Genomic DNA, 25,846 nt, shown 5'->3' with positions numbered 1-25,846 from the left:
ATACAAAATGCTGCCTTACACCAAAACAGGCACCATTGGCACCATGGTGCAAGCGTGCCTGCGTTGCGTGTAGAATTGCTTTGGTCAGGAAGGGACTCCTTCCTGCCCAAAAACAGACCTCTGAGTCATTTTCCTCTTTCTATGTGTGCAGCAGAGGAAACAACGAGGAGAAAATATAAAGATATTTGGCAACCGTGTTGGTAAATCTGGAAATGCTTCAGAATCCATTGGTAGATGTGTGGTAACACCCTCGCTCCACCCATTGAATGCCTTCTCAGGGCAGTGTACCTCTGGGCCGCGACTTGCCCTACGTTGTGTTACTCCAGAACCACCAAGCAATGCAGGGCCACACGAGGTGGGCATGCGTGGCTTGTTGAACCTTATGTTAGCTTGCTTGATGCAAGGCCAAAGCAATCTATTAATATATGTGGCCCTTGGTTCCTAACTGCTCGTCAGCTTTCTGATGGAGCTGAAAAGCAGATATTCCAAATCTAGTAGAAGCGATTACACCACCGTTCATTCACAATCATGGCCACGTGCTAAGGGTGTGTCGGTAGGGACACAAGGTAAAGAGCTAAACACTTATCAGTATGGTCAGTAGTATGAGCAAAACTGTGATAAGCTATTTTAGAAAAATGCACAAACATTAATCAAAATATATCCTATGGCAAAACATGTGTAAATGTCTGCATATATTGTTGAAAATGAATTTACCTTTGTACATCTGTGGTTGAAGTTTCCTCTTCTCTATAAAGAGAAACAAATGAAGATAAAATCATTAATCCTTGCTTTAAATAGAAATAGATGTTTGAACAATAAATGTGTACAAATGCAGACTATATCAGCAAAAGTCTCAGAGTGTGTAGAGGAGAATTGATACAGTCTGTGCTGAGACGTTCCCTGGATCTCTTCACCAAACGAGCATGTTTAAGGATCAAAAGGTGCTTGTTCCGGAGTCTCAGGCCCTGATTTACCATGTGTTAATGCAACACAACGCACCAAGACATCTTGCTTCACTGCATGGAAGGAAGAGAGCAGGAAGGCACCATCTCTATCAAGATATGACGCATTCCTGTTCTCTGCCGAAGCTTGTGCACACACTGCTGCCTAGTGCCAACACAAACACCCTTACACCATGGTGCAAGGGTGCCTGGGTTACAGGCAGAATTGTTTTTGTTTTGGAAGGTACACTTTCCTGCACAGAAACACTTGTCAGAGTTGTTTTCCTTTTTCTAAGTGTGCTGCAGAATGCTGCCCACTCAGAAAGAGAAAATAACGAGTAGAAGTAAAGATATTTCTTGTAGCTTCTCCCCTGGGAAGGCATAGAATTCTGAGGCTTTCCGATGTCTACTATTATTGGTTAATATTTTATGCCCTCCCATTACAGAATCATGCAGACAGCAATTTGCACTACCTTGTCTTACTTAAGATTTACAAAGCCACAGAGGTCCATACAGGGTGGACTTGCATGGCTTGGCAAATCTGATCTATGGATGGTGTTGCCCTTGCATCACCTTGTGTGACGCAAGGACAACGTAATCCATTAATAAACCTGGCTCAGTCTATATACAAAGAAAGCCTGTTGAGGTGAACTGGCTTCCTCTGTAAGCCTTTAAATGTCCTGTCTGATCAATAATGTGCTCCGTGTAGTGCATACAAAACTAGAAATATTGATTTAGAAGCAAGATACGCAAGTGTAGCTGCAAGGAACGTCTTATCTATCACGCAACAGACTGTCAATCAATCACTCTGGATGTATAAAGTGTGGCTAATCACCCAATAAGGTATCCAGGCGCTTGCAGGTTATTCGAACAGCCAGGTCTTGAGGGCCATTGAGAATTCCAGAGGTGAGGTGATGGTCCAGAGGTGTGTGGGTTGACTGTTCCAGGTCTTTGCTGGGATGTGGAAGAAGGAGCGTCCTTCACTTCTGCTCAGGTAGATGTGGGTAGTATGGACAAGTGAAAGGGAGGCGGAGCATAGTCTACTCGACCATTGGTGGACATTCAGGTGGTGGGTAATGTAGGTTGTGTGGAGCCTAGTGTGAGTGGGTCAGCAGCTTGAATTGGCATATCTTCTGGATGAGGAGCCTGTGGAGTTGCCTGGGTTAGGGTGGGATGTGGATTTATCAGGGAAGGCCAAGGATGAGTCTGGTTGCAGCGTTCTGTAAAGTTGGAAGTCTCTGTAGGAGGTGTGTGGCGATACCTTAGTAGAGGACATTGCCGTAGTCCTGTCAGCTGGTGATGAGGGCTTGTGTCACATTGTGACTCATGTGTAGGGGTAGCCACTTGAAGATCTTATGTAGCATGCACACAGTGCAGAGGTGGAGGAGATGGTGTTGATCTGTGATTTCATGGTGAGCTTGTTGTAAATGATGATTCAGAGGTTTCTGGCATGATCGGAGTGAGAGGGTGCGGGTCCTAGATCTGATGGCCACCAGGAGTCATTTGATGTGTAGCTGCTGATGCCAAATATCAGTACTTTCATCTTGTCTGTGTTCAGCTGCAGTCAGTTGTTCTTCATTCAGTCAGTGACGTTTGTCATGCATCTGTGGAAGTTGTTTCTGATGATGTTGGCCAGAGGGGTCATATTTGTGTTAAAAAGCGTGGGGCTAAGGGATGAGCCCTGGGGGACACCACAGGTGATCTCCTTGAATTCAGAGGTGAAATTTGGGAGGTGGAGCTTTTCGGTACTTCCTGTGAGGAGTGAAGTGATCTATCTAAACGCGTTCCCTTGGATGCCGATGTGGTGGAGTCTTTCGATCAGTGTGTGGTGGGATATTGTGTCAAAGGCTGCCGAGAGTTTGAGGAGAATAAACGCTGTGTCTGTGAAAAGCCTTCTATCAAGGAGAGGGACACATGCGGTTGTTTCATTGTAGCATAGTTTTTCTCAGTGTCTGTTGGTTGAACAATATTTGAGCTACTGTCTGAAAAAAGTATCTATACCTTTGGAAGAAAAACAATTAATGTGTTGCAGCATTTGATATATGATAAGACGGTAGTGGGGGAGGGGTTACTTCCTCACACCTTGCATGTTGAAGACTGAGAACACTCGAGCGGTGGTGGGGGAGCGGTTACCTACATGTGTAATATTTACCTTAAACCTGGGGCTCCTCACATAGGACTCAAATATTAAAGATGTCATAATCCAAAGGTCTGAGGAAAGCCCCTGGAAGAACCTGCAGGAATCAGAGATGCCGAAAGACAATCTTTTCAGATCCGAGGATTTTGTGCAGATACTGTAATAAAGAGGTTCTTACGACTGATAAAGAGGTTCCATCGACTGATTAGGTAGCAAAATGGTATACACAACCTAATGATTAGGGGGCACATCTTGAATATTGGGTTTGCAGGTTTGCTCCTGTGTTTGTTGTGGTCCATGTTCTCTGAAGCTAGTTAGGGCTGCTGATCAGTTTCTTAGTGCCAGAGTGTCTAGGAAGTGCCAAGGAGAGGCTTCAACTTGCTTGCAATGAAGAATCCTAGGCAACACCGGCAATAAGTAGTGTACAAGAAGAAGTCCTATTGATTGCAGCAGGTAGAAAGGTCAGTGCTGGCAACATTGGAGCCCTAATCTCTCACAAGGAAGGTGAACAAAGCTATCCTGAAAAGCCCTCTAGGTGAATCCAAAAACCCTTGGTTCTTCAGAATCCCCATTATGTCGAGAAAAACGGACACAAGTTTGGCATAGAAAGCTTATGTGGAAATAAGTTATGAATGCCTAAGAGCGCATTATGACAAATAGCCAAAAAAATGCATCAGCAGTTAACGTGTTAAGAGAAACATACACTTTGGCTCCAGAATCTACCAACACCGTGAGGTACCAGCTACAAATCTTTATCAATGCAATTCTTGAAAATATTCTGAGTAACGCTGGAACAAGCCTAACTTTTGGAGTCAGAACAATATTTATAACCACATAATTTAGTTTCTTCACTGTCACAAAAAAACACTAAGCCCAGCTGAGTGTTGATTGCCTGGCAGAATCGCTGCTAATCAATGGGTCCCTACAACCCAACAATTAAAGGATGGTGATCAGGAATCATTATATCCAACCCTGAAGTTCTAGTGCCGCTGCATGCAGGAAACCAGTCTGCTGCTTTGGATTTTGAACTTTGCAAAAAAGCTCAATGTCTTTCTTTCTTTCTTTCTTTCTCTACTGATTTATTCAATGATTTCTTTATGTATTTACTTAGTTCATTGGTAATTGTACTTACTGCAGTAAAAGTGTGCACTTCTACAGGATGTCATACACCGGTCTTATAAAGGTGCACCTGCAAGGGTCTCAAATTTGGCATGTTCATGTTCAGAGATTTTTACAATAAATCCAGTGACCCAGCTGCATGCACACGTGAAATTAACTTGCATTGGCCAAGAGAAGTGTCTTCTGGGGGTCACAGGCAACTACCCACCATCAGCAGTTTATTGAGAGCGTTCAAAGTCTTGTATCTATTGGGCTTTTGCAGCTGCATATAGAATTTGAGGTGTATCATATAAATATTGACCAATTTAGTGACCTTGATCTCCGGTTTCATTTTGACATCCTTAGAAGTGTCAGCTACTACCATATTCTGAGTGATCACAACAGTGGTAGATGCTTAAAGATGCCCTGGTCTGCTTTCCACGATGCACTTCACAATAACACTTTCCTCCTGTAGGATAAGAAAGTTGCACCCTCTAGTGACTCTGTTCAATTTTCAAAACTTTCTATTCTCCTACCCAATGGGCGATGGCTATGACTGGGATTGAAAAGATGGCAGAATTACAGTTTGAAATCGATCCCTGGTTAGTTCAACAACTTCCTCAGACAAATGTTATTGTATAAAGTTGAGGGGATGTTCAACCTTTCTCTCTTATACCCTTCTCTCTTCCTCTTTCTACCACTAATTAAATGTGGCTATTTCCCCTTCATTATTTACCTTAGATATCTCCCTACCTTACTTATGCATTGTTAAATTGTACAGTTCAGTTGTTTTGTCTTTTGGGGGTGCTTACTGTTGAACTGTTGTATTTTTATCGAGTTTATGTTATGGTATGTTATGTGGATTTGTAGCTTATTCCCTGTGATGGTATTTAGAGCTCCTAATTGTACAGCCAGGTCTTCAGTTTCTTGCAGGAATTGGCAAGCGCAGTAGCCGTCCTGGTGTGCTGAGGAAGTTAGTTCCAGTTCTTGGCAGTGATGAAGGAGAAGGCGTGCTGGCCTGGCTTGCTTATGCAGATGCATGGGACTTGTAAGAGGAAAAAAGATATGGAACTTAGCTGTCTGGAAGATTGGTAGAGTTGAAGTCGGTTGTGGTCAAGTGTTGTGGAAGACTTTGTAGGCATGGATGTATGAGGGGTCTGGTGGCGGTGTTTTGGATGGTACGGAATCTTGATGTGACCTTCTTGGAGATGCTGACGTAGTTAGAGTTGTCGTAGTGGAGTCTATTGTTTATGAGGGCCTATGTGACAATACGCCTTCTGTGCATGGGGAGTCCTTTGAAAATCTTGTGAAGCATTCTGAGGATGAGGCAGCAGGATGCGATCAGAGCATTGACATGTTTTTTTATTGGGAGGTTGTTGTCGAGGTTGATGACAAAGTTTCAGGCATAGTCTGTGAAGGTAGACGTGGAACCTAAGTCGGGTGGCCATCAAGAGGAGTCCCATGATGATCCCTTGTTTCTGAAGATCAGGATCTCCATTTTGTCCGTGTTGAGTTTAAGGAAGTTCTTTTGCATCCAGTTGGCCACGGTGAACATGCAGAAGGTGAAATTGGTCCTAGTGGTGTTGTTTGTGTCAGTTACAGAGAGTAGGAGTTGAGTGTCGATGTTGTAGGAGTCTGTGTTGATGCTGTGGGCTCTGATATTGTGGGCTAGGGGTGCCATGTACACATTAAACAGAAATACGTTGATGGAAGAGTCCTTGGCGGCTCCACAGAGAAGCTTCTCATGTTTAGAGGTGAAAGTGGAGAGTCTGACTCGTTGAGTCCTGTTGGAGAGGAAGGAGGCAATCCAGCACAGGGCGGTCCCTTGAATTCTTGAGTCCTGGATTCTGGCAATGAGATTGCCAATGGAGATGGGTTTGAAGGTCACTGAGAGGTCAAACAGGCTGAGAGCGATGGTTTCCCCTCTGAACATGATGGACAGGATGTCATTTATTGCTCCGAGGAGGGCAGTTTCTGTGCTGTGGTTCCTGTGGAACCATGACTGGGTGGAGTTGAGGAGGTGGTGCTGTTCAATGTGGGCAGAGAGTTGCTTGCTGAACTCTTTCTCCAATACTTTGGCCAGGAAAGAAAGGAGCTAGATGGGTCTGTGGTTGCTGAGATCTTTCTGGTTGGGCAAAGACATCAGCATGTTTCCAGTTATCTAGGAAGTTTCCATTGAGGATGGAGGAGTTGATGATGGTGGTAAGGTTAGTGCTGATCAGTGTGCTTCCCAAGATGTACATGTGGTGAGGGCAGGGTCTGTAGTGAACCCTGAGTGGGTGGTCTGTATCATTCTGGCAGTGTCATCTGTGGTAAGAGGGCTCCAGAATGTGGGTGCTCCTTTTTGTGAGCTGGTTTGCAGTATTGATGTCTATCATGGTAGGTTGGGAATGCAAAGTCGGTGTTGATCTTAAATATTTTATTGGGGAAAAGTCAGAAAGGTCGTTGCAGATGACCTGTGAGGGAATGATGATATTGGAGGCAGCTGTTGGATTGATGAATAATTTGATGAAGTTGAAGAGCTCTTTGCCAGAGTTGGACCAGGATTCTAGCATGAGCACAAGGGCAGCTTTCTTGGCCTCTTTGATCTGGGAGAGGTATCTTCTGAGTGCGGATTTGTGGGTGTCACTAGAGGTTCTGTCTTCTGGTGTTCCATCTTCTTCATAGTCATTTGCAAAGATCATTGAAGTCTCAGGTATTCCTTGTATCAGCATGCTTGAATGTGAATTCTTGTATGCCTGATCTTCTTCATTGGAACAAATGTGTTGGCGCAGTCGGAGGTCCAGTTGTGGAAAGTGGATAGGTAGTTCTATAGGTTGCTTGTGAGGATAGGCGGTTGGATCAAGGTTGCTTCTGTTATCTTGTTCCAGTTGCAACTGAAGTTTCTGACCGGTTTTGGTTTGCTTTGGTGTAGAAGTGTACTTTGAGTGGAGTGATGTGGCTGAAGGAAATCTTGCTGCGGGCTGTGAAGATCGGGTCGAGTTTGTGTCCGGTAATGTGAATGAGGCTTTTATGAGTAAATCCGAGGGCTTTGCAGCAGACGGCCTATTCTGAGTAGGGTCTTTGACTGGTAGAAGGACCAGGTAAGTGGAGCTGGGTGAAGGCTCAATGAGGTCATGCAGCAGCACCATTAAGTAGGTCTCGGGTGGGGGAGGAGCTTGCGGGGAGGGGTTAAAGAGGGGTGGAAAACTGCAGTAAGAAAATGCACACAGGAGAACAGGTAAGAAAAGGGGTACGAGGGAGGAGTCTCCAAAGATAAAAGAAAAATGAGAGAGACAAAAGGAGCAAAAGCAGAAAAAGCAACAACCCAAGACAACAAAATCGGGAACAAATATGAGCACAAAAAGGCTAGGAAAGGGCAAAAATGGGTACAGAAGTCTGGGATGGGCAATGAAATGGGCACAAAAGACAAACTGACACAAAGGACAAACTAGCAGAAAAAGCAAAAAAAGAGCACAAGAGGCAAACACAAATGAGAAACGAGCACAGGTGATAGACATGGACAGACACCAAGCAGAGTATAAAACACAGGTCAAAGCGAGAGTGTGAATGAGTGAGTTAGAGGAGAGAGAAGAATGAGAGATGATGGAGAAGGACGAAGGAGGAGCACAGTGAGGGAGATGGCTGGTTCCGAAGAGGGCCTTTAATTGGTTAGAGGACCAGTCCAAGGTAAGTGGAAACTGGGGCCCAGGCACCTGCTCAATGGGGTGCACAGTGGCCACCATTAAGTATGTCCTAGGAGAGGGAGGAGCATAAGGTTCAAGCTACAGATGGGTGGAAAACCATAGTGGGAGAAGGCATGGGGAGAACAGGTAGGAGAGGGCGGAGGATGGATCCAGGAAAAGCGAGGGAGGGAGGAGGTGGGGGTAGTTCCTGAGGCAAAGGGAGAAGTGGGAGAGACAAGAGGAGCGAAAGCAGAAAAAGCAACAAGTCAATGCAACAATAACTGGCACAAATACAGGCACAAAATGACTAGGAAAGAACACAGAAGACTGGGCTGGGCTATGAAATGGGCACAAAAGACAAAAGGCACAAAATACAAACGGGCACCAAAGCAGAAAAAGCACAAAAGAGCACAAGAGCCAAAGCACAAAAGACAAAAGGGCATAGAAAACCCATTTCAGAGACGCCAAGCACAATACAGCAGAAAAGGCAGAAAAGACAGAGTGCAAAGCACAAGTCCAAGCGAAGGTGTGAAGGATTTGGTGGGAGCAGATTGAGAGTAGATGGAGAGGGAGAGAGGAGGAGCGGAGTGAGGTGAGGCCTCGTAAGTAGTAGGTAGGGATACCACTCATCAAGCGCAAAATCCTGGCCTTAAAAGTGACAGGTCTGGCCGCAAACTGCTAGTCGCAAAAATGACAGGTCTGGCACAAAATCCTGGCCTTAAAAGTGACAGGTCTGGCCGCAAACTGCTGGCCGCAATAACTATGGTTTTAAAAGGGGTGACATGTAGGGCTAGTCCCAAAAGTGACAGGTCTGGTTGCAAAAAAACCGAGGTCTGTGTGTATATGTTTAAAAGTGCGCAGAAAAGTGCGTGCATGTAGGAGGGAAATGTCTGGGCATGTTTAAAACTGGGGGGTTGCAGACAGCTGGTGGTTGAACAGCTGTGGAGCAGGCCTGAGGCCTCAGCCCATGGCCTGTGAAGGCTCGGGCATGTAGGTGGGAAAGTGGTAAAGGGTAACAGGCCTGAGCTGGGGGGAGGACGAGTGAAAAAACCCAGCCCAGAGCTGCCCCCGTCAACCTGAAATAGGGTGGCAGCTGGCAGGATGTAATTCACACATCCCAAAGCTCCTGTCATTTTTGCGACTAGCAGTTTGCGGCCAGACCTGTCACTTTTAAGGCCAGGATTTTGCGCTTGATGAGTGGTATCCCTACCTACTACTCTCGTGGCAGAGAGTCGGGTCTGACAAGGGCCATAAACTGTTCAGATGCCCAGTCCAAAGTGAGTGTGATCTGGGGCCCAGGCATCTAGAAGAACAAGCTTTAAAAATGCAATAGGTCTCGCCTTTTATTAAGTTAAAGCCATTTGGTTTGCTCTACAACACCATCGGCAAAGCAAATGGCTTTAACTTAATCAAAGGCGAAACCTATTGCATTTTCAATGCTTGTTATGTTATGCATGGCCCCTCAAAGTCATCGGCCCTTGTTTTGAACTGATCCTTCAGGACAGAGGAATACTAGGGCGAGCCATACATAACATGGCCTCTCCGCCCTGATTTAAACATAAAAAACAAATCCGGCCCTTTGCCACCCTCTCTTACCCCCCTTTGGGCCCTCCCTCCCCCTCTCCCTGAGCTCTGCTCCATGGAGCAATCAGGTCACTTTGTTTCTCACTGTTGCCATGTCACAGCAGTGAATAACCAGATTTCGTATACACTCTGCGAGATACTGTCCCTGACATCCGTGCTTAGCAAGGACGTGAAGAGACACATCATTAAAAACATAAAATGCCCCAATTCTCCAGGGAGTAGGCTCTTGTCTTTAAAGTTTATTTTAAACTGACAGTGCACCAAACACACGCTTCAGTTTGTGAACTCTGTGAAAAGAGCGTTGTGCTGTTGTGCTGCTTGTCATCAGATATGCCATGTGACCCGCCTGACACACATGTAATATTAATAGAGTATTCACCAGCCCAGTGAATGTCCCGAGGGCACAGGAGACACAAATCGCGCCTTCTGCAAACTCTGTTGATAGCTCAGTGGGTGAACGCACTGCTATAGGAACTCTTAGAGACTAGTAGTGTCAGATTCCAACAGTGAAAAATCCGTGCAGCACTTAGCGCTTTGAAGAGGAAATCAAACCGCTAGTAGTGTCTGGGTGGTGTATACCATCAGCTATTATGGCCACTGCTTTGAAGCCCTAGGCCGCCACAGTAAGCGCTATATTGAAAGTAGGCAATGATACTTTAACAACTTTAACAAAGGCATCAAACAACATATATTATTACAGCATTTTAATGTGGGGGTTTATTTAATCTGAGAACGGACCTTTCTTCAAATCATTACAAGTCAAGCGCTTACAATGACGAGGATCTAAGACGTGAATGGTTCCCACTCCCGGTTCAGTGGGACATGGGTGGACTTTCTATAAAATGTTAAAATGTGAAACCAATAATATCTCCTAACAGCGCTCCTGAGCTGTCCCAGCGCCACCCCGCTAAGTAGTAGTTGTGTCTTGTACTAGTACCACAAATATCAGCCCTGGCAGAAGACATCTGGACTGGGTGTACTGGTCACACTGCTAGAGTTCAGCCTGATGCTACAGTTAACTAAAGATATGTTCCCCCTTTCATCGACTTTATAAGGATGAAATGAGGTGGCTGTCACGGGCACTGATCTTCAGGATGTACACAACGCTGAAGCAAGTGCCTAAACCCACTGAGGTATATTGCCTGCTCATTTGCAGTGAGAACATTTTGGGGGGACATTTGATGAAGCCATTGTAGGAGTTACTTTCCTGAACCCCAAGACCCGCTGAGATTTGGAGGAGTGTTCCCTAAGCAGAACTGAAATTCTACACCTGGAATGCTCCTCCTTTCAACACCAACCCTCCCCCACCTGTTAGCCCCGCCCCTCTGCAGGGCCAGCAGATGCCTGTGAGGCTCTGCATGAGCGGGGTGTGCTTTGGCTCAGGCATGTGGGCCTCGCTACTACCAGGCCATGTGGTGAGGAAGAGTAGCATAAATAATTGGACACCACAACCGATGTACAGGTCTGGGCCTGAAGTCCCAGGCAACCTCCGCCCTTTTATTTATAGTCTCTCTGGCCACGCCTGGCCAGAGAGTGATACACTGTGTGTGTGTGTTTCCTGGGGGTCGTGCGATCTCCCAACAACTAGACCGTTACATCCCATCCCAAATCAGTTCTTTTCTTTTCCGGCCTATCTGCGTACTCCACGCGAATTCTGTGAGCTGGCTGTTCGGTTGTGGATTGGGACGCAGGCTGTATCTGTGTCACACTGTGCCCATTCCCCTGGTCGGGCTAACAGTTCCTGATTCGCCTGTTGACTCTGGCGAGTTAGTCTCCTCTGCTCCCCTTGTGTGCTGGGAACTTGGTTGTGGATCTTCAGGGCAACTGATACTTGAATCATTGACGGCCATGTCGATACTTGGGGCTCTTCCTGACCTCAGGTGATCTTGTTCCGTCTCCGGACTTCCTTGAACCAGGAGATGTTTCTGGTTACCACTTCTCCGTTCCGTTCCACCGTCACTGCTGTGCCTCTGACCTCCTGCACCAGCCATGACCCTTCTTCATAGGGTGTTTGGAACTTTCCTCCTTGTCTTCGGTTTCTTATCAGAACCCTGCACCCTGGCCTCAGAGTCCGGCTCTTCGCTCCTCTCCGTTGGCTAGCTCTGACGTTGGTCATGGTTCTTCGGCGCTGAGTCACTGACGCGTCATACGGCTCTGGCTCCCAGCTGTCGGACACCGGAAAACTGTCTCGCCGAGGCCAGCATTAGCGACCAAGAGGTCCTCTGAGTCGTGCAGTGTGGCGTGCTGCGATATTCGCGCAGGAACTTCTGAAGTTCGATGTCTGGATCCGCTTGTTCCGCTACAGCTATGCGCAGGATTTTATTTATGGTTCGCATAAACCGCTCTGCCTCACCGTTAGCTTGAGGCCATTGGGGGGTTATGCGGTGGTGTTTTATTCCAAGCCTCGCTAGGAATTCCTTGAACTCACTCCCCTGGAAGGGGGGTCCGTTATCAGTTTTGATGGATTGGGGCAGCCCAAATAGTGCAAATATTTTCAGGAGAGCTGGGTCTAGATGGTTGAACGCTGTGGATGGTAGTATTTCCACACATGGGTACTTCGAGTAGCTGTCCACTAGCACTGCGGTGATTCTCCCGTCCGGGAAGCTCCCAAAGTCTAGACTCACCCTCGCCCAGGGTGCAGGTGCAGGGTCCTCAGTGATTATGGGGGCCGGTGCTTCAGCATTTTCAGTCAATTGGCATGCTCAACAGTTTCTGACTGTCCGGTCCACGGCTTCCTCTAGCCCGGGGAACCACAGCTTTTCCTGCAACCGGGACTTCATTCTACCTGAGCCTTGGTGACCTTCATGTGCCAGGATGGTGATTCTGTCTTTTAGGCTCTGTGGGATGACTATCTTTGAACCCCGTAGTAGGATGCCACTCTCTGTTGTACTGAGCTCGTCTCGCACTCTCCATATTTTCCCGAGACGTGTTCTTTCTGTTTCATTCCAGCCCTGGACGTTGTGGAGAAAACCATCCCATGTTCCTGTCATTATGGTGTCTACCGTCCTTTTGAGGACCATGTCTGAAGCCATGTGTGCGATAACTTCTTCACAGGAAACTGCCTGAGGACACGCCCACTGGGACACCATATTTACAAACTCTTCGGTTTTCCGTTCTTGTGTTGCATCCGCACCTTCCTGTTGACTCGGGTGGCGAGACAGGAAATCAGCTGGGTTTTTAGCGCCCGGGCAATAAGCCAGTTCCATTTGGTACTGTTGCAGTTGTATCGCCCACCTTTCAATCCACGGTGGGGGATGTGGGGCCGTCCTTCGGAACAGAGGTAGAAGTGGTTGGTGGTCTGTCACCACTCGGAACGGGTGCCCACTGATGTATAAGTGGAAGTGGTTGCATGACCACTTGATGGCGAGAGCTTCTCGCTCAATTTGTGAGTACCTGGCTTCAGTTGCGGTGAGTGCTTTGCTGGCGAACGCCAGCGGTACCCAGGTTCCTGGTTCCGTCTCTTGGGTCAGCACTGCACCCAGTCCCACCGGACTGGCATCCACAATCAATTCTGTCTGCCGATTTGTGTCGAAGTACGCCATCGTCGTGCTGGCCAGCAAAGCTGTCTTGAATTTCTGGAAGGCCTCCTCTTCTTTCCTGGTCCATTGCCACCCGGCGTCTTTCTTCGTTAGCTGACGCAGAGGTTCGGTTATTGTCACTAGATTCGGGATAAACCTCCCACAGTATGTGGCCATGCCCATAAAACTCCGTACTTCGGAGGCGGTGTTTGGTGCTGGCGCTAGCTGGATTGCTTCCGACTTTTTCGGGTCTACCTTTACTCCCTCTGAACCAAACACGTAGCCGAAAAACTCAATGGACTGCTGAAAGAACTGCACTTCTCTTTATGCAGTGTCACCCCATGTTCGGCCAACCGTTTCAGTGTTGCCTTTAGTCGGCGGTGGTGTTCCTCCAGTGTGGCCGAGTGTATTAGAATGTCGTCACTTACATTCATGACTCCTTGCAGCCCTGTTAGTACTTCCTTCACTGCGTTTTGAAATATTTACGTGGCGGAGGATATGCCAAAGTTCAACCGCCGGTACCTCCTTAGGCCTAGGTGTGTTGAGAAGGTAGTTATATACCTGCTGTCCTTATCCAGGTTCAGCTGATGGTATCCAGCATTCAAGTCTAGCTTAGAAAACCATTGTGCGCCGTTCAGATCGGCTAGGATATCATCGACTGTGGGTGTCAAATGTCGTTCCCTCTTGATGGCTTGGTTTGGCATCCTCATATCAATGCATATGCGGATCTTCCCTGGTTGGCGAGGTTTCTCTGCGATCACCATTGGTGACACCCACGGGATCGGACCTGACACCTTCTCTATTACCCCTTGTTGTTCGAGCTTGGCCAGTTCTTGCTCGACTAGTGGACGCAAGTGGAAAGGTATTCTCCTGTGACGTAGGGCTATTGGCTTTACAGCCGTGTCAATGTGTAGCTTGACGGGAGGCCTTTTGAACGTGCCTAATCCTGGAAACAGTTGTGGGAACTGTGTCAAGATGTCTTCTGTTTGTGTTGTCTTCACGGCGTTGGCGAAAGTGACTAAAGAAAGATCTTCTGCCGTGTGGCTCCCGAGCAAGATGTCAGCCTCTTTGTCTACCACATGGAATGTGGTAGTGACTTCTCGGTCTTCTGACTGCACAGTCACTGTTATTTTCCCTTTCAGTGGGAGCGGCACCTGGCTCCCATACGTAAGGATTTTTACTATAGACGGCCTTAGCTGGGGTTTTGACTTGAGTGCCCTGTAGTGCTGAGACCCCATGACATTCACGGAGGCCCCTGTGTCTATTAGGGCGGTGACCTGTGTTCCTGCGATCGTGACTTCACATGTTGGTTGCGGGCGACGCCGTCTTTTTAGGTCATTCACAAACGACACAAAATGGCACTCTTCTTCTTCCTCGGACGAGGAATTTTCCATGTACCGTAGATGCCCCGATCCGGAGCTTTGTGATGGCGCTTGCGCCGGTTCATCTAGTGACAACTGCTTCACTTGCCTGTACGGCGCCTTCCTTCCTGACAAGCCTCTCGGCCATGTTCCTCCTCTGCATACGCTTGCAAAATGGTTAGGAGTGCCACATTTGGTGCATGTTTTCCCCCTCGCCGGACAGCTCTCTTGGGGGTGTTCTTCCTTCCCACAGTATCTGCACTGTGATCTCCGTAATGTTCTGGTGGGCCTCCTCCCCCGAGCTCCGCGCGGCATTGTGCGGAGTGCATCAGCTCTCTCTGTCTTGACAGTGACAGTCCGTTCTGCGGCAGTGTGAAGGGCCGCCTCCATCGCAGACGCGCGAACATCAGATAGCTCGTGTGATCCGGCTAGGATAAGTATATCTTCTAATGCAATGCGAGGTTGGCGGAGTATCTGAGTTCGTAAGGTTTTATTGCAACACCCCTGGATTAGCTGAGCCCGGGCTTTCTTCATTGGGTCATCCTCCGTACATGTGCTAGCCAATTCTCGAAGGCGGACATGGAAGGCGTCCATCGACTCCCCTTCCCGCTGCCATGTCTGTCGCAATTTGAACCTCTCATAATCAGGGTTTAGCTGAGGATCAAAATGCGCGTTTAGCGCCCTAACCGCAGCGTCATAGTCTGTTGCTAGCCCAGTGTTCGGTAAATGTGTAAACAGTTTGTAAATTTCATCCCCTGCAAAATGTAGTAACAATGACCTTTTTAGTTTTAGTGACCCAGCCATACCTTCCACCTTGGGGACGCTGTCGCAGGGTCGATCAACTCGCTGAACGGTGGCAGGGCGCTTACTTGGGTGTGCGTAGGCATCACTAGAGGCGCAGGGGCCACTGGTTGTCTGCTCGTGCCTGCCGCCTGATCCACCATGGTAGCTGTTCACCAGCACGTCCCGCTAGGTCCAGCGCCTTGAACAGACCTGTAGCAGCGCAGTGGGGCGCTCTTCGCCGCGGGAGAGGCGAGACCCGATGTGTTGGGCTGCCGCGTGGGCATGCTGCTCAATACTGGTGGGGTGAACCGCTACACGATGCTACCTCTCATGTGCCCAGGGCCCCTCATCTTGGGAAAAGACATGTGTCTTGCTTGTGCCAATGCTTGATGACTTCCTCAATCTTTCACAGGGAAGCGCTCTACCGTGCTGTAGACGGTGAGGCCACACGCGGGATGCACGAAGCAGGGAGCATCAGTCCCAAGCTGCGAAGCTGCACGCATGAGCGGGATGCAGTGCACGTGGCAGTGTCGCTCCTCACCGGCTTGCAGCCGCTGGGCCAATCTGCTCGTGACTCGCGCCACCTGTTGCCGACGGAGCACGGGGTTGCTCTCAGCATGCGCAGCCGCGCTCGAGCTCCGTGTTGACAGTTGCCGGGTCCCAGGACAGCAAACCAGGTAGGCCGAGGATCGGCTCCGGCACCACCAGGGTAAGCGATCGCCGATGCAGCCGATCTTCCTCCAAGTGAGCCTCCAGCTCACGGGGACGTGCTGACACGGGTGGGGCCCACCCTCGTCGCCAGTGTGAGGCTCTGCATGAGCGGGGTGTGCTTTGGCTCAGGCATGTGGGCCTCGCTACTACCAGGCCATGTGGTGAGGAAGGGTAGCATAAATAATTGGACACCACAACTGATGTACAGGTCTGGGCCGGAAGTCCCAGGCAACCTCCGCCCTTTTATTTATAGTCTCTCTGGCCACGCCTGGCCAGAGAGTGATACACTGTGTGTGTGTGCTTCCTGGGGTCGTGCGATCTCCCAACAACTAGACTGTTACAATGCCCATTCACACTTTAATATTTCCATGTGCCCATTTCTGATTTTCCATTTACAAGGAAGCGGACCCGGGCACTTCAGGGAAGTGAACACAGGTTACACCACTAGCACTATTTTCTCCCAGCCGTGTGCGCTCCGGCACTTCTGAATGTGGGGAGGGCAGAGTCGAGAGGGGCCTGTCCGGCTGCGGGACACCCCTCCTGGTGGGAGTCATGGACTCTCCATGCCCCCCTGAGTTGGGAGTCACGAACCAGCATTGTCTTTGAAGGGAGGCTGCAGCAGAAGGGAGGGGTGAGGCTGCCCACACCCCCATGCTCTCTGCCGTGCCCTTTGGAGCTGTGCACACTGCTTTTCACAAGTCCAACCATGCACGGCAGGAGGTGCCGGTGTGCCAGCCTGCCCGCTTGCCCAAACTTGTTACCTGCCACCCCCTTTTGAAATCAAACTCCCTGTCATGCGTAAGAGAACCCCGTGCTGAACTCTCGCCTGCCCTCCACCCAGCTCACATCACCAGGAGCAACGGTGCACGGCAGCTCAGGGGATTCGTGCACCTGCTGCGGAGATCTGCCTCTAAGATGGCGCTAAGCAGGATCTGCAGGCCTCAGTATTGGCAGGACACCAGATCTCTTCTCCAAAGTTACTTATAACAGCGAAAATTGAACTACCTGCATGCACCGATTTGTTTTGTAAAACCCAGGCTCTGCTGACCCAGAAGAACAGAAGCCCCCTACACTGTTAATGTTCTAACTGAAGGTGAGCTGCCACGGCCTGGCACCACCCAATACTGTCCATACGCTTACCAGGTTTCTGTTAAAAATACACTCAGTGGCAGCGTTGTGAAGTTGTGAGTTTGTGCTAACAAGCACTGGTAATAAACAAGTGAGCTGGACAACCAACCAACAGGACCCTCAGCGAGAACAATGTGTTGTTTACATTGCATTTATATAGCGCTTATTACCCCAGACGAGGCGCTGCACTAGTCTTGTGTGTCCAGTGTCCATCTAGCCATTTGCGCAAAGAGCGAGGTACACACAAACGCGGGGGCTAATTGTACTTGAGGTGATTTCACATTTTTGGGGCGCCAGTTTTGTGGGTGTGCTAAAGAAACAAGGAAGAGCCAAGTGTGTATGCTGAAGTCAGCGTATATTCACGATAGGTGGTGTGAACGGAGGGGAACAAGCAGTCGTACTCAGGTATTGAAGGATGTGGGAGGAAAGAAAGTTGATTCTCGGCTGCTTAGGAATGATGTCTACACCATTGCTGACAGGCGGGTGAGGCCGATAGGTTTAAAGATTTCGGAAAGGAACATAGATATCGCTGGAATCTGCGTGCTGAAAAACAAAAGCGGGACATCGGATACATGCGGGTGTAACGGGTAATAATTGCAACAAGCGTGCTCCGCTTTCACTTTCCTCCATCGCGAAAGCTTTCTCGTCCTTATGGGGCCATGTGTTTGAAACACATTTCCCCATAAAGATAAGAAACCTTTTGCGACGAACGCAAAGCAGGCGAGGCTGTCCAAATGGGACGGGTGAAAAAGCCGAGCGAATACGTCACCAGGAGCTCTTTTCCAATGGCTGGCCACCATTTAGCATAAACGGTGACGCCGGCCAATGAAAAAGAGGGGCGGGGCTTAATGCCCCTTACAGAAAATACCCCATATCATTACATCTCGCCAGACCTAAAAACAACGGGTGTGCATAATTCAGAACATGAACAGTGAGCGTGAGCAGCCACTCACCAAATGTGCTTTAAGATTCGGATTTTCCCCTAACTTAATCCATGTTTTAGCACTATTTTATTAACACAAAATGGATGTGAAGAAGCATTTTCTGCGTGGAATTTACTGAATGAAGCAGAATGTAAGTAGCGAGCGCAATCACCCACTCATGCTCAATAAATGTGCTCTCATGGCAGGATTTATCCTCCAAATTACGTGAGCTGGTGTACAGAAATTACTCCAATTACTCCAGCGTAATTAAAGTTCCGATACGGGCCTAGAAAACACCAAGAAATAGAGGTAGGTAGATAAAAACAGACAGCTTCCTCATCATTATATAAACATTATTTTAAATAAAATAAATCAAAACAATGAAATGAAAAAAACACCTTAAAACTATTAACCCAGTTAAATAAAATCCCAACCTTCCCAACTCTCTCCTTTCTGCTCACTCCTGTCTGTCTGTTCTGTCACTTATCCTTCTATTCATCTTCCCTGTTGCTCCGACCATCACCAGCCCAGCTCACAAGGAAGCACGGATGCAAAGGGCTGAACATTCAAGGCCCCCAAACCTCCTTTCCAGATTTGGGGGTTTCTCCAGAAGTAGACAGTGTGTGATTGAAGATACCTGCTTGTTGATTGACTCTTGAAGCTCTGCTGCCTCCTCTCATGCATGACCCAGTAGAGGTGTTGAGATTTCCATTATATGGTAATTCCCTACCATGATGCTGCAGTGCACAAGAGAGACACAGGCACTGTGATTGGCTGCCACTATCAATGAGTCATCCTGCATCACACTCTGGGATACCTATATTGATGTGTAAATGTAAATGTAAATGTGTTTGTACTTATATAGCACACTTCTACCCAGGGGTCTCGTAGCGCTGTATTCATACCGCTGTGGAACCCTTCCTGGTTTTCCTGTGAGATGTCCACTCCTGGGCATCCCCAAGATGAAGCCAGGCATCCTAGCGCTGTGGGGGCCGTTGTGGAGATTAAGCAAGCTATTGCCCAGAGTTGCACAGTGGATTATTAGAATAGGCACCGAGGCGAGAATTATCAGGTCCGGGGAAATTGAATCCAAGAGCCGCCGAGGCGGGAATTGAACCCTGGTCCCGGGCCAGACCTCTGCATCAGGGTTTGCCACTCTAACCATTGAGCCACACTTCTCCACTCCAATCCAATCCAATCCTTCAGCAGTCATAGCATTACTACATTCATATCTTTCATGATATTAGTTTTCATAACTTAATTGTTCCTCTGTACTTCTTTCTATTACCTGAACATTGCACTCCAACATCACTTCTGATGTGACAGGCATTATGTCCCCACGCATCATGAGGACAGTCGAAGAAGGATGCCTCTGCTCCTGTGCATCGAATCTGACTCAGCCACACTGGGTGCCATCCTGCTCCAAACACTCCATTGTTGTTTGGTGCTCTTAATGCTGATCCGCATCCAAGATGTCTACAGACCACCTCAACATCCTTCATATCCCAGTGAGAATCGCAGACCGTCCCCCATCTCTTCTCATGCCTGACCTCTACCCTCCCGTTGCATTCGTCACCGGCATTGACCAAGCGAATCTTATCGACAACACCTGTTGACAATGGGAGAGAAGGGAACAGATATTGAGTACATTGACCACTCTAGAAGGGAGACAATCAAAGGTCAGTAAAGAGATACAATATCTCATCGACACCACCTGTGACCAGTGGAGAGAAGGGAACAGATATTGAGGACATTGACCACTTCTAGAAGGGAGACAATCAAAGGTCAGTAAAGAGATACAATATCTCATCGACACCACCTGTGACCAGTGGAGAGAAGGGAACAGATATTGAGGACATTGACCAGTTCTAGAAGGGAGACGTTCAAAGGTCAGTAAAGAGATACAATATCTCATCGACACCACCTGTGACCAGTGGAGAGAAGGGAACAGATATTGAGTACATTGACCACTCTAGAAGGGAGACATTCAAAGGTCAGTAAAGAGATACAATATCTCATCGACACCACCTGTGACCAGTGGAGAGAAGGGAACAGATATTGAGGACATTGACCACTTCTAGAAGGGAGACAATCGAAGGTCAGTAAAGAGATACAATATCTCATCGACACCACCTGTGACCAGTGGAGAGAAGGGAACAGATATTGAGTACATTGACCACTCTAGAAGGGAGACATTCAAAGGTCAGTAAAGAGATACAATATCTCATCGACACCACCTGTGACCAGTGGAGAGAAGGGAACAGATATTGAGGACATTGACCACTCTAGAAGGGAGACAATCAAAGGTCAGTAAAGAGATGCAATATCTCATCAACACCACCTGTGACCAGTGGAGAGAAGGGAACAGATATTGAGTACATTGACCGCTCTAGAAGGGAGACAATCAAAGGTCAGTAAAGAGATACAACATCAGCAGTCAGAAGGTTTCACTGCTTCTCCTCCCTGAGATCAGGGATGGGCAAACAGATCTGAGAAGCTGAGCATTGTCCTGCTGTAAATCCTGAATTTATAGCCCTAATAAGATCTAAAAGAGGTCTGTGAATGAATCATGCCATTTATAGATTCTGGCATATTAGCACAAGCTCACCATTAAATACATAAGTATATTAAATGTGTATGAATAAGCTGTTGATAATACATGATACAACATTATTTACGGGTCTTAAACAATCATGTGCATCTGCAAAATAAAATCAGTTCCCTGAAGGTTTTTTGGATGGATAACTTTAACAATATTAGAGTCTTTCCTAGACGAAAATTAAAATATTATTAGACTATAGAATTCAGCAGTCTATAATTCCCACACTGGTGGCTTGGTTTAGAGTTTGGCAGGTGGAATAAAGGCAGCCAGGGTGGAATGCGCTGGAGTAAAGGTGGTCACTCTGGTATGCGGTGGAGTAAAGGCAGCCAGGGTGGTATGCGCTGGAGTAAAGGCGGTCATGGTGGTATGCGCTGGAGTAAAGGCAGCCAGGGTGGTGTGCGCTGGAGTAAAGACGGTCAGGGTGGTATGCGCTGGAGTAAAGGCAGCCAGGGAGGTGTGCGCTGGAGTAAAGGCAGCCAGGGTGGTATGCGATGGAGTAAAGGCAGTCAGGGTGGTATGCGCTGGAGTAAAGGCAGCCAGGGTGCTGTGCGCTGGAGTAAAGGCGGTCAGGGTGGTATGTTCAGCAATACTCCACCCACCAAATTTAAAGCTCACTGTCGGCCCTAAGACCACTCTATGGGTTTAAAAGAACCACCATCGCAGCGCTTTATACAAAGTCATCTAGAGCGGGAGTTTGTTTGTGGATAAGTAAAAACAAATAGCCCCAACACCCAGGAAGTTGTATTTTCTCCCACAGTGTAGGTGTATTTCATTTTTTATTTTAATTGTCCCTCACTGCCAGGATATATGTGAATTTGACAGGCAGTAAAAAATGCCATCTGACCACCCGTTCTATAAAGGGTGGGTGGTTGTATGGCTTACCTCCGACGTCTCATGCTTTCTCTGGTCATCGGAGAAAGGTTTACTCTGAAGGAGTCAATTTTGCTCCATTAGTGTAACCCTGGTGGTCCGCTTGGGTAAGCTGACTATGCGTTTGGCAGCCAACGTTTCTTACTGTTGCCCTTATCAATTCCTTTGTTTATAGCACTTATATAATGCTTCATCCCATACATTCTCCAAATTTAGCTGTTGTTTAGTATTACGTAGTTCATTGGTACTAAAATTATTCACCACAGAACCTGAGAAGCTGAGTTCCAGGTTCTGAGCTCATGATGTGTAAGGCACAGCAGACATTAGAGGTGAGCATTCATCCATTACTGGGTACTTCCACCTAAAGGTAACATGACACACATTAGGAATCTGCAAAATTAAAAAATTACAATCAGCCCTTGGACAAGCCCTCACAAGTGGGCCATGAACATTAAACTGGGTTGAGCAGAGGTTTAAAAAATGAGCCTCACTTGACCCAGAACAGGTAGTGAGTTTATCAAAACTGTGCGGTCACACAACCGCACCCTATAATAAACCACTTTCCTTGGACCGCACAGCAGAAAAGGTCACAAAGATCAAATAATCCACTAAGGGCATGCTTTATATGTGGGTGAACAGGTTACTCTATTAAAATGGTGTTGGATATCCCATCCGCCAAAATATAAATCGAATGGAACATAATGGAATGTATATGTTGGTAGACGGTTTATCAGTCATTTTTCTGATGGAGTAACCCGTTCTCCGAAATATAAATGAGGCTCTTAATGTACCCTGGTGTTCCTATGCTGGAGGCAACTCGAACACACTGTGCAATAGCAAGCCATAACCCCTAAAACTACAGGATTCTCCTGAGTTCCTAATAAGACAAGGAGAGCAGCTTTATGAAAAGGCCGATCAACAAGCTAGCCAGTCCCTTTTAGGCCTCCTAGGACACTGCAGTCCAATGTGCCATTTGTTTTGTAAGCATCAGACCCTAATGTGGCCCTTTGAATCAGCTGCTCGAGGTGGGTACATTTGTCTTTTTCTCCTTCCTTCTGTCGTGCCTCTAGTGGGCTCTTTTCTTAACAGGATTGGGTGTTTCTACTGCACTTATGCGGCACCCAAGGTTCCTAAGCCAACGCAGTCAAGTTGACTCCTGTTTACCAGGCATTTGCTCGTTTGCTGGTGTGGAAGCCAGCTGCTGCGGTCCTTTCTTCCCCGTCCCACCTCACCTTCTCTCACCATGGCTCTTTCATGTGTGAAGAGAGGGCCAGGGGAAAAGCAATGATTGGGTAACCTTCCCCCTCACAGGATGCTCACTCAGGCTCTGGGGCTGTCATGTGCCCGAGTAAGGCCTGGAAGGAAATAGTGTCACTTTACATGTGCATGGTTCTTTCCTAAAGTTGCCTTCCCTTTGTCATATCGACCTTTGACACACATTTGCATTTACAATGCTTGGGTACGAAACACTGACGTTGCTGACACAAAAGAACTTTGTGAGAACACTATCACACAGCCTTGGCATTAGGTGCGAGGCCCTCACATGCGTGATACAAATGTGTTTGTTATTTACGTCCATATAGCGACGCAGCTATCTGTAGAACACAAACAATGGTTGATCAATTACAATCTCGGCCCGAGGCAAGTATGACATTTTCTATATACAGCCTTTTGTTTACTAACATAATGAGAGAAGCCACTTCTGCTGACTTCGAGGGGTCCCTGCATGCTGAAGTTTTTGACTAGCAGCTGACAGACACCTACCTGAGGGGTGTTCAGTTTGTGACCAAGAGGGGCTCCAACACTCCTACCCACCAGGTAAAGGGACTATATGCTCCAGAAGGGGATTTCTTGGCAGACCAAATGCAAAAACAACAGTTGATGGACAGAATGCAGAACAATGTCATACATTCTTTCCAGTACAGAGATCTGGGCCTAAATCCAATGAACAGGGGTGAAACCCCCGAAACCGGTCCTAGGATGCTTGTTTCCAGTTCAGGGAGGACCTGGCTTGGCAGTTCGGGCTGGACTGTTCCTATGAGGCACAGGATCAAGACTGATTTGCATATGGCTGGGTTCAAACTGGAATGGCATGGTGAGCAAAAAACGATGGATTTAGGCCCAGATCTCTGTACTGGGTTGAATGTATGACATTGTTCTGCATTCTGTCCATCGACTGTTGTTTTTGCACCTCTCGAAGTAAGCCAAAGTGTCTTCTCTGATTATGCTTGGAAACAAAAGGTTCTATAAAGAAAAAGACGTCCTTGCCCATATTATGATCAGGCTGCCATGGCTTGTATTCACAGATAGCTGTGTCGCCATATGGACGTAAATCATTAACACATTTGCTCAACACCTGTGAGGGCCTTGTACACAATACCAAGGCAGTGTGATAGTAATCTTGTGAAGTTTATTCATGTTAGAAAGGTCGTTTTTTCCAAGAAACTAACTCAAGTGTCATGAATGCAAATGTGTGTCAAACGTCAATGTGTCAATGTGGCAAATTGAAGCCAACTTTAGGAAAGAGCCGTGTTCAGTTAAACATGGCAGCAGGTCCTACTAGGCCTAACTGGGACACATGACAAGATAGAGGCAGACTAGACAAGTTGCAAGGGAAACATTTGGTCCTAATGACAGCAAGCAGCCCACTGGAGGTGCAATTGACTGCTGCACTTTGTTAATATGGATATTGATGCGTTTATTGTTAAAAATAAACTAATGTCCTCATTATTAGAATCATATGTCCCAAACTCCACATCTAACTCGATACATAATAAGCAAGCTTGTAAAGCGCCTGGTGAGTATGTAGTCAGTTAGCGCCTGCGACGTAGGTTCGGGATTACTGATTGATGGGTCACAGGGGGGGGGGGTGCATAGCTGGCAGGCAAACACACAAGCAGGAAACTCTTGCTCAATCCTACAGATAGGTGCAGCGTCATCACAATGGTCTGGGGAGATTGCCCCAATAAATCCCACATGGGCTGAGGGGGTACGCGCGCTCCAGATGCCACATGAATTAGGAAATCATAGCGAATCAGGACGTAGCACACATAGTCATCACTCACTGCGTTCAGCCTACCTTAACTCACTGAAATGGCGTTCTCGCTTTCCTTGGAATTTCAACATCGCTCTCAGTTGGACACACCACAGCTCCCAAATCTCTGCCCAAAATAACTGTTCTCCTGCACCCTCCTCAAGGCTGACTCCAAAGCCTCTTGGCCATGTCTTCTCTCCCTTCATCAACCTTCTTTTTCCACCTTGAAGCTAGATCCCTCTCACTAGCAATGCTAGAACCTGTGCACTAATTGCGGATGGATCGCAATCATCCCAAGAGATTGCATCTGCTATTGTTCAATGTAAATGGACTCACCCATTTCATCAAACAAGAAAAGGTCCTTGCATACATGGACTACTGCAACACACTCTTCACCAGAATCTCAACGCACCTCCTATAGAGACTCCAGACCACTCAGAATGTCACAGCTAGACTCACTCTCGACCTCGCTCACTGAACCCACATCTCACCCCACCTCAGGAAACTCAACTGACCATCTGTTAACGCTGCCAATACAAACTGCTCACCCACACGCTCAAGGTTCTTCACAATACTGAACCTGCCTACCTCAACCACTCCCCACACTTCTACCAACCTACCAGAAAGCTGTGCTCATTGGCCCTCTCCTATACACAGATGCCAATCATCCGCAGTACCAGAGCCGGAGACAACTCTTTTTCCTACATTGCCTCGAACGACCTCTCCCAACACATCAGGACCTCTTCTTTACTACTTGACTTCCATGAGATGAATACCTGGCTCTTCAACTAATCACCATAGATCCTCCACCGTTGGTATAGGGTATCGCGCTCGTCCTAGTAAGCAGCTCAAGTTCCTGGATACTCTCACGGGTTATAAGTGTGCTCCACAAATCCATATAACATAACAAGATTATATAGCTACTAAATCACCTGAAAATGCACGTTTGCAAGTAACCCACCTCTCTTGACTGGAATCGTACAAAATGTAACAGGATTTGGTGGGGAGAGTAATTAGCGCCAATTAAAGCGGTGGTTTAGATGTATCCTGCAGACTATAGGGGTCGCTAAGAAACCCTAAAAAATGTGGGTTGCTATCCTATTTAGGATGTCACTCCAGTGTATGATCCAAAATACTTGGGTGGACGATGAGGGACTCTATGTTTTTGCAAGGATCATTACCATGGGCTCAAAGATCATGGCGGAGGCAGTCTATGCAGTGAACGCCCAAAGAGCAACTTCATGTCTTCTCTGTCAAGACTCTTTGTTGAATTTGGACACAACTGTCTTGTGGTGGGAGGGAACTGGAAGCTGTCCCTGGAATCTTACACTGATAGGATGGGAAGTTGTGATGATAGGATGAACGCAAAAGACCATGCACTATTGACTGATGTAATGTTGGACTGACAGATCCATGGCGCCTTGCCCACTACCGGGATAGGGAATGCACCTACCTCTGTGGGGTCCACAGCACCTGGTGGCACTGAGAAAC

General features: G+C 47.5%; 1 protein-coding gene across 1 annotated transcript in view; it reads right to left on the bottom strand.

Moving 5' to 3' along the window:
* Positions 1-25,846, bottom strand: part of LOC146770973 (CD5 antigen-like) — a 407,700-nt gene that overhangs the window by 48,125 nt on the left and 333,729 nt on the right. Inside the window, exons 3-4 of the mRNA XM_085640383.1 lie at positions 19,138-19,458; positions 715-747 (exon numbers count right to left, since the gene is read on the bottom strand). Coding sequence (XP_085496509.1) covers positions 715-747; positions 19,138-19,458 — 354 coding nt within the window. The remainder of the gene's footprint in view (positions 1-714; positions 748-19,137; positions 19,459-25,846) is intronic.

This window comes from Triturus cristatus, unplaced genomic scaffold (assembly GCF_964204655.1).
Source record: "Triturus cristatus unplaced genomic scaffold, aTriCri1.1 SCAFFOLD_216, whole genome shotgun sequence".
NCBI classification, from domain to species: Eukaryota; Metazoa; Chordata; class Amphibia; order Caudata; family Salamandridae; genus Triturus; species Triturus cristatus.
The sequence above is the reverse complement of the archived record's forward strand: the minus strand, read 5'-3'. Positions and strand labels throughout refer to the sequence as shown.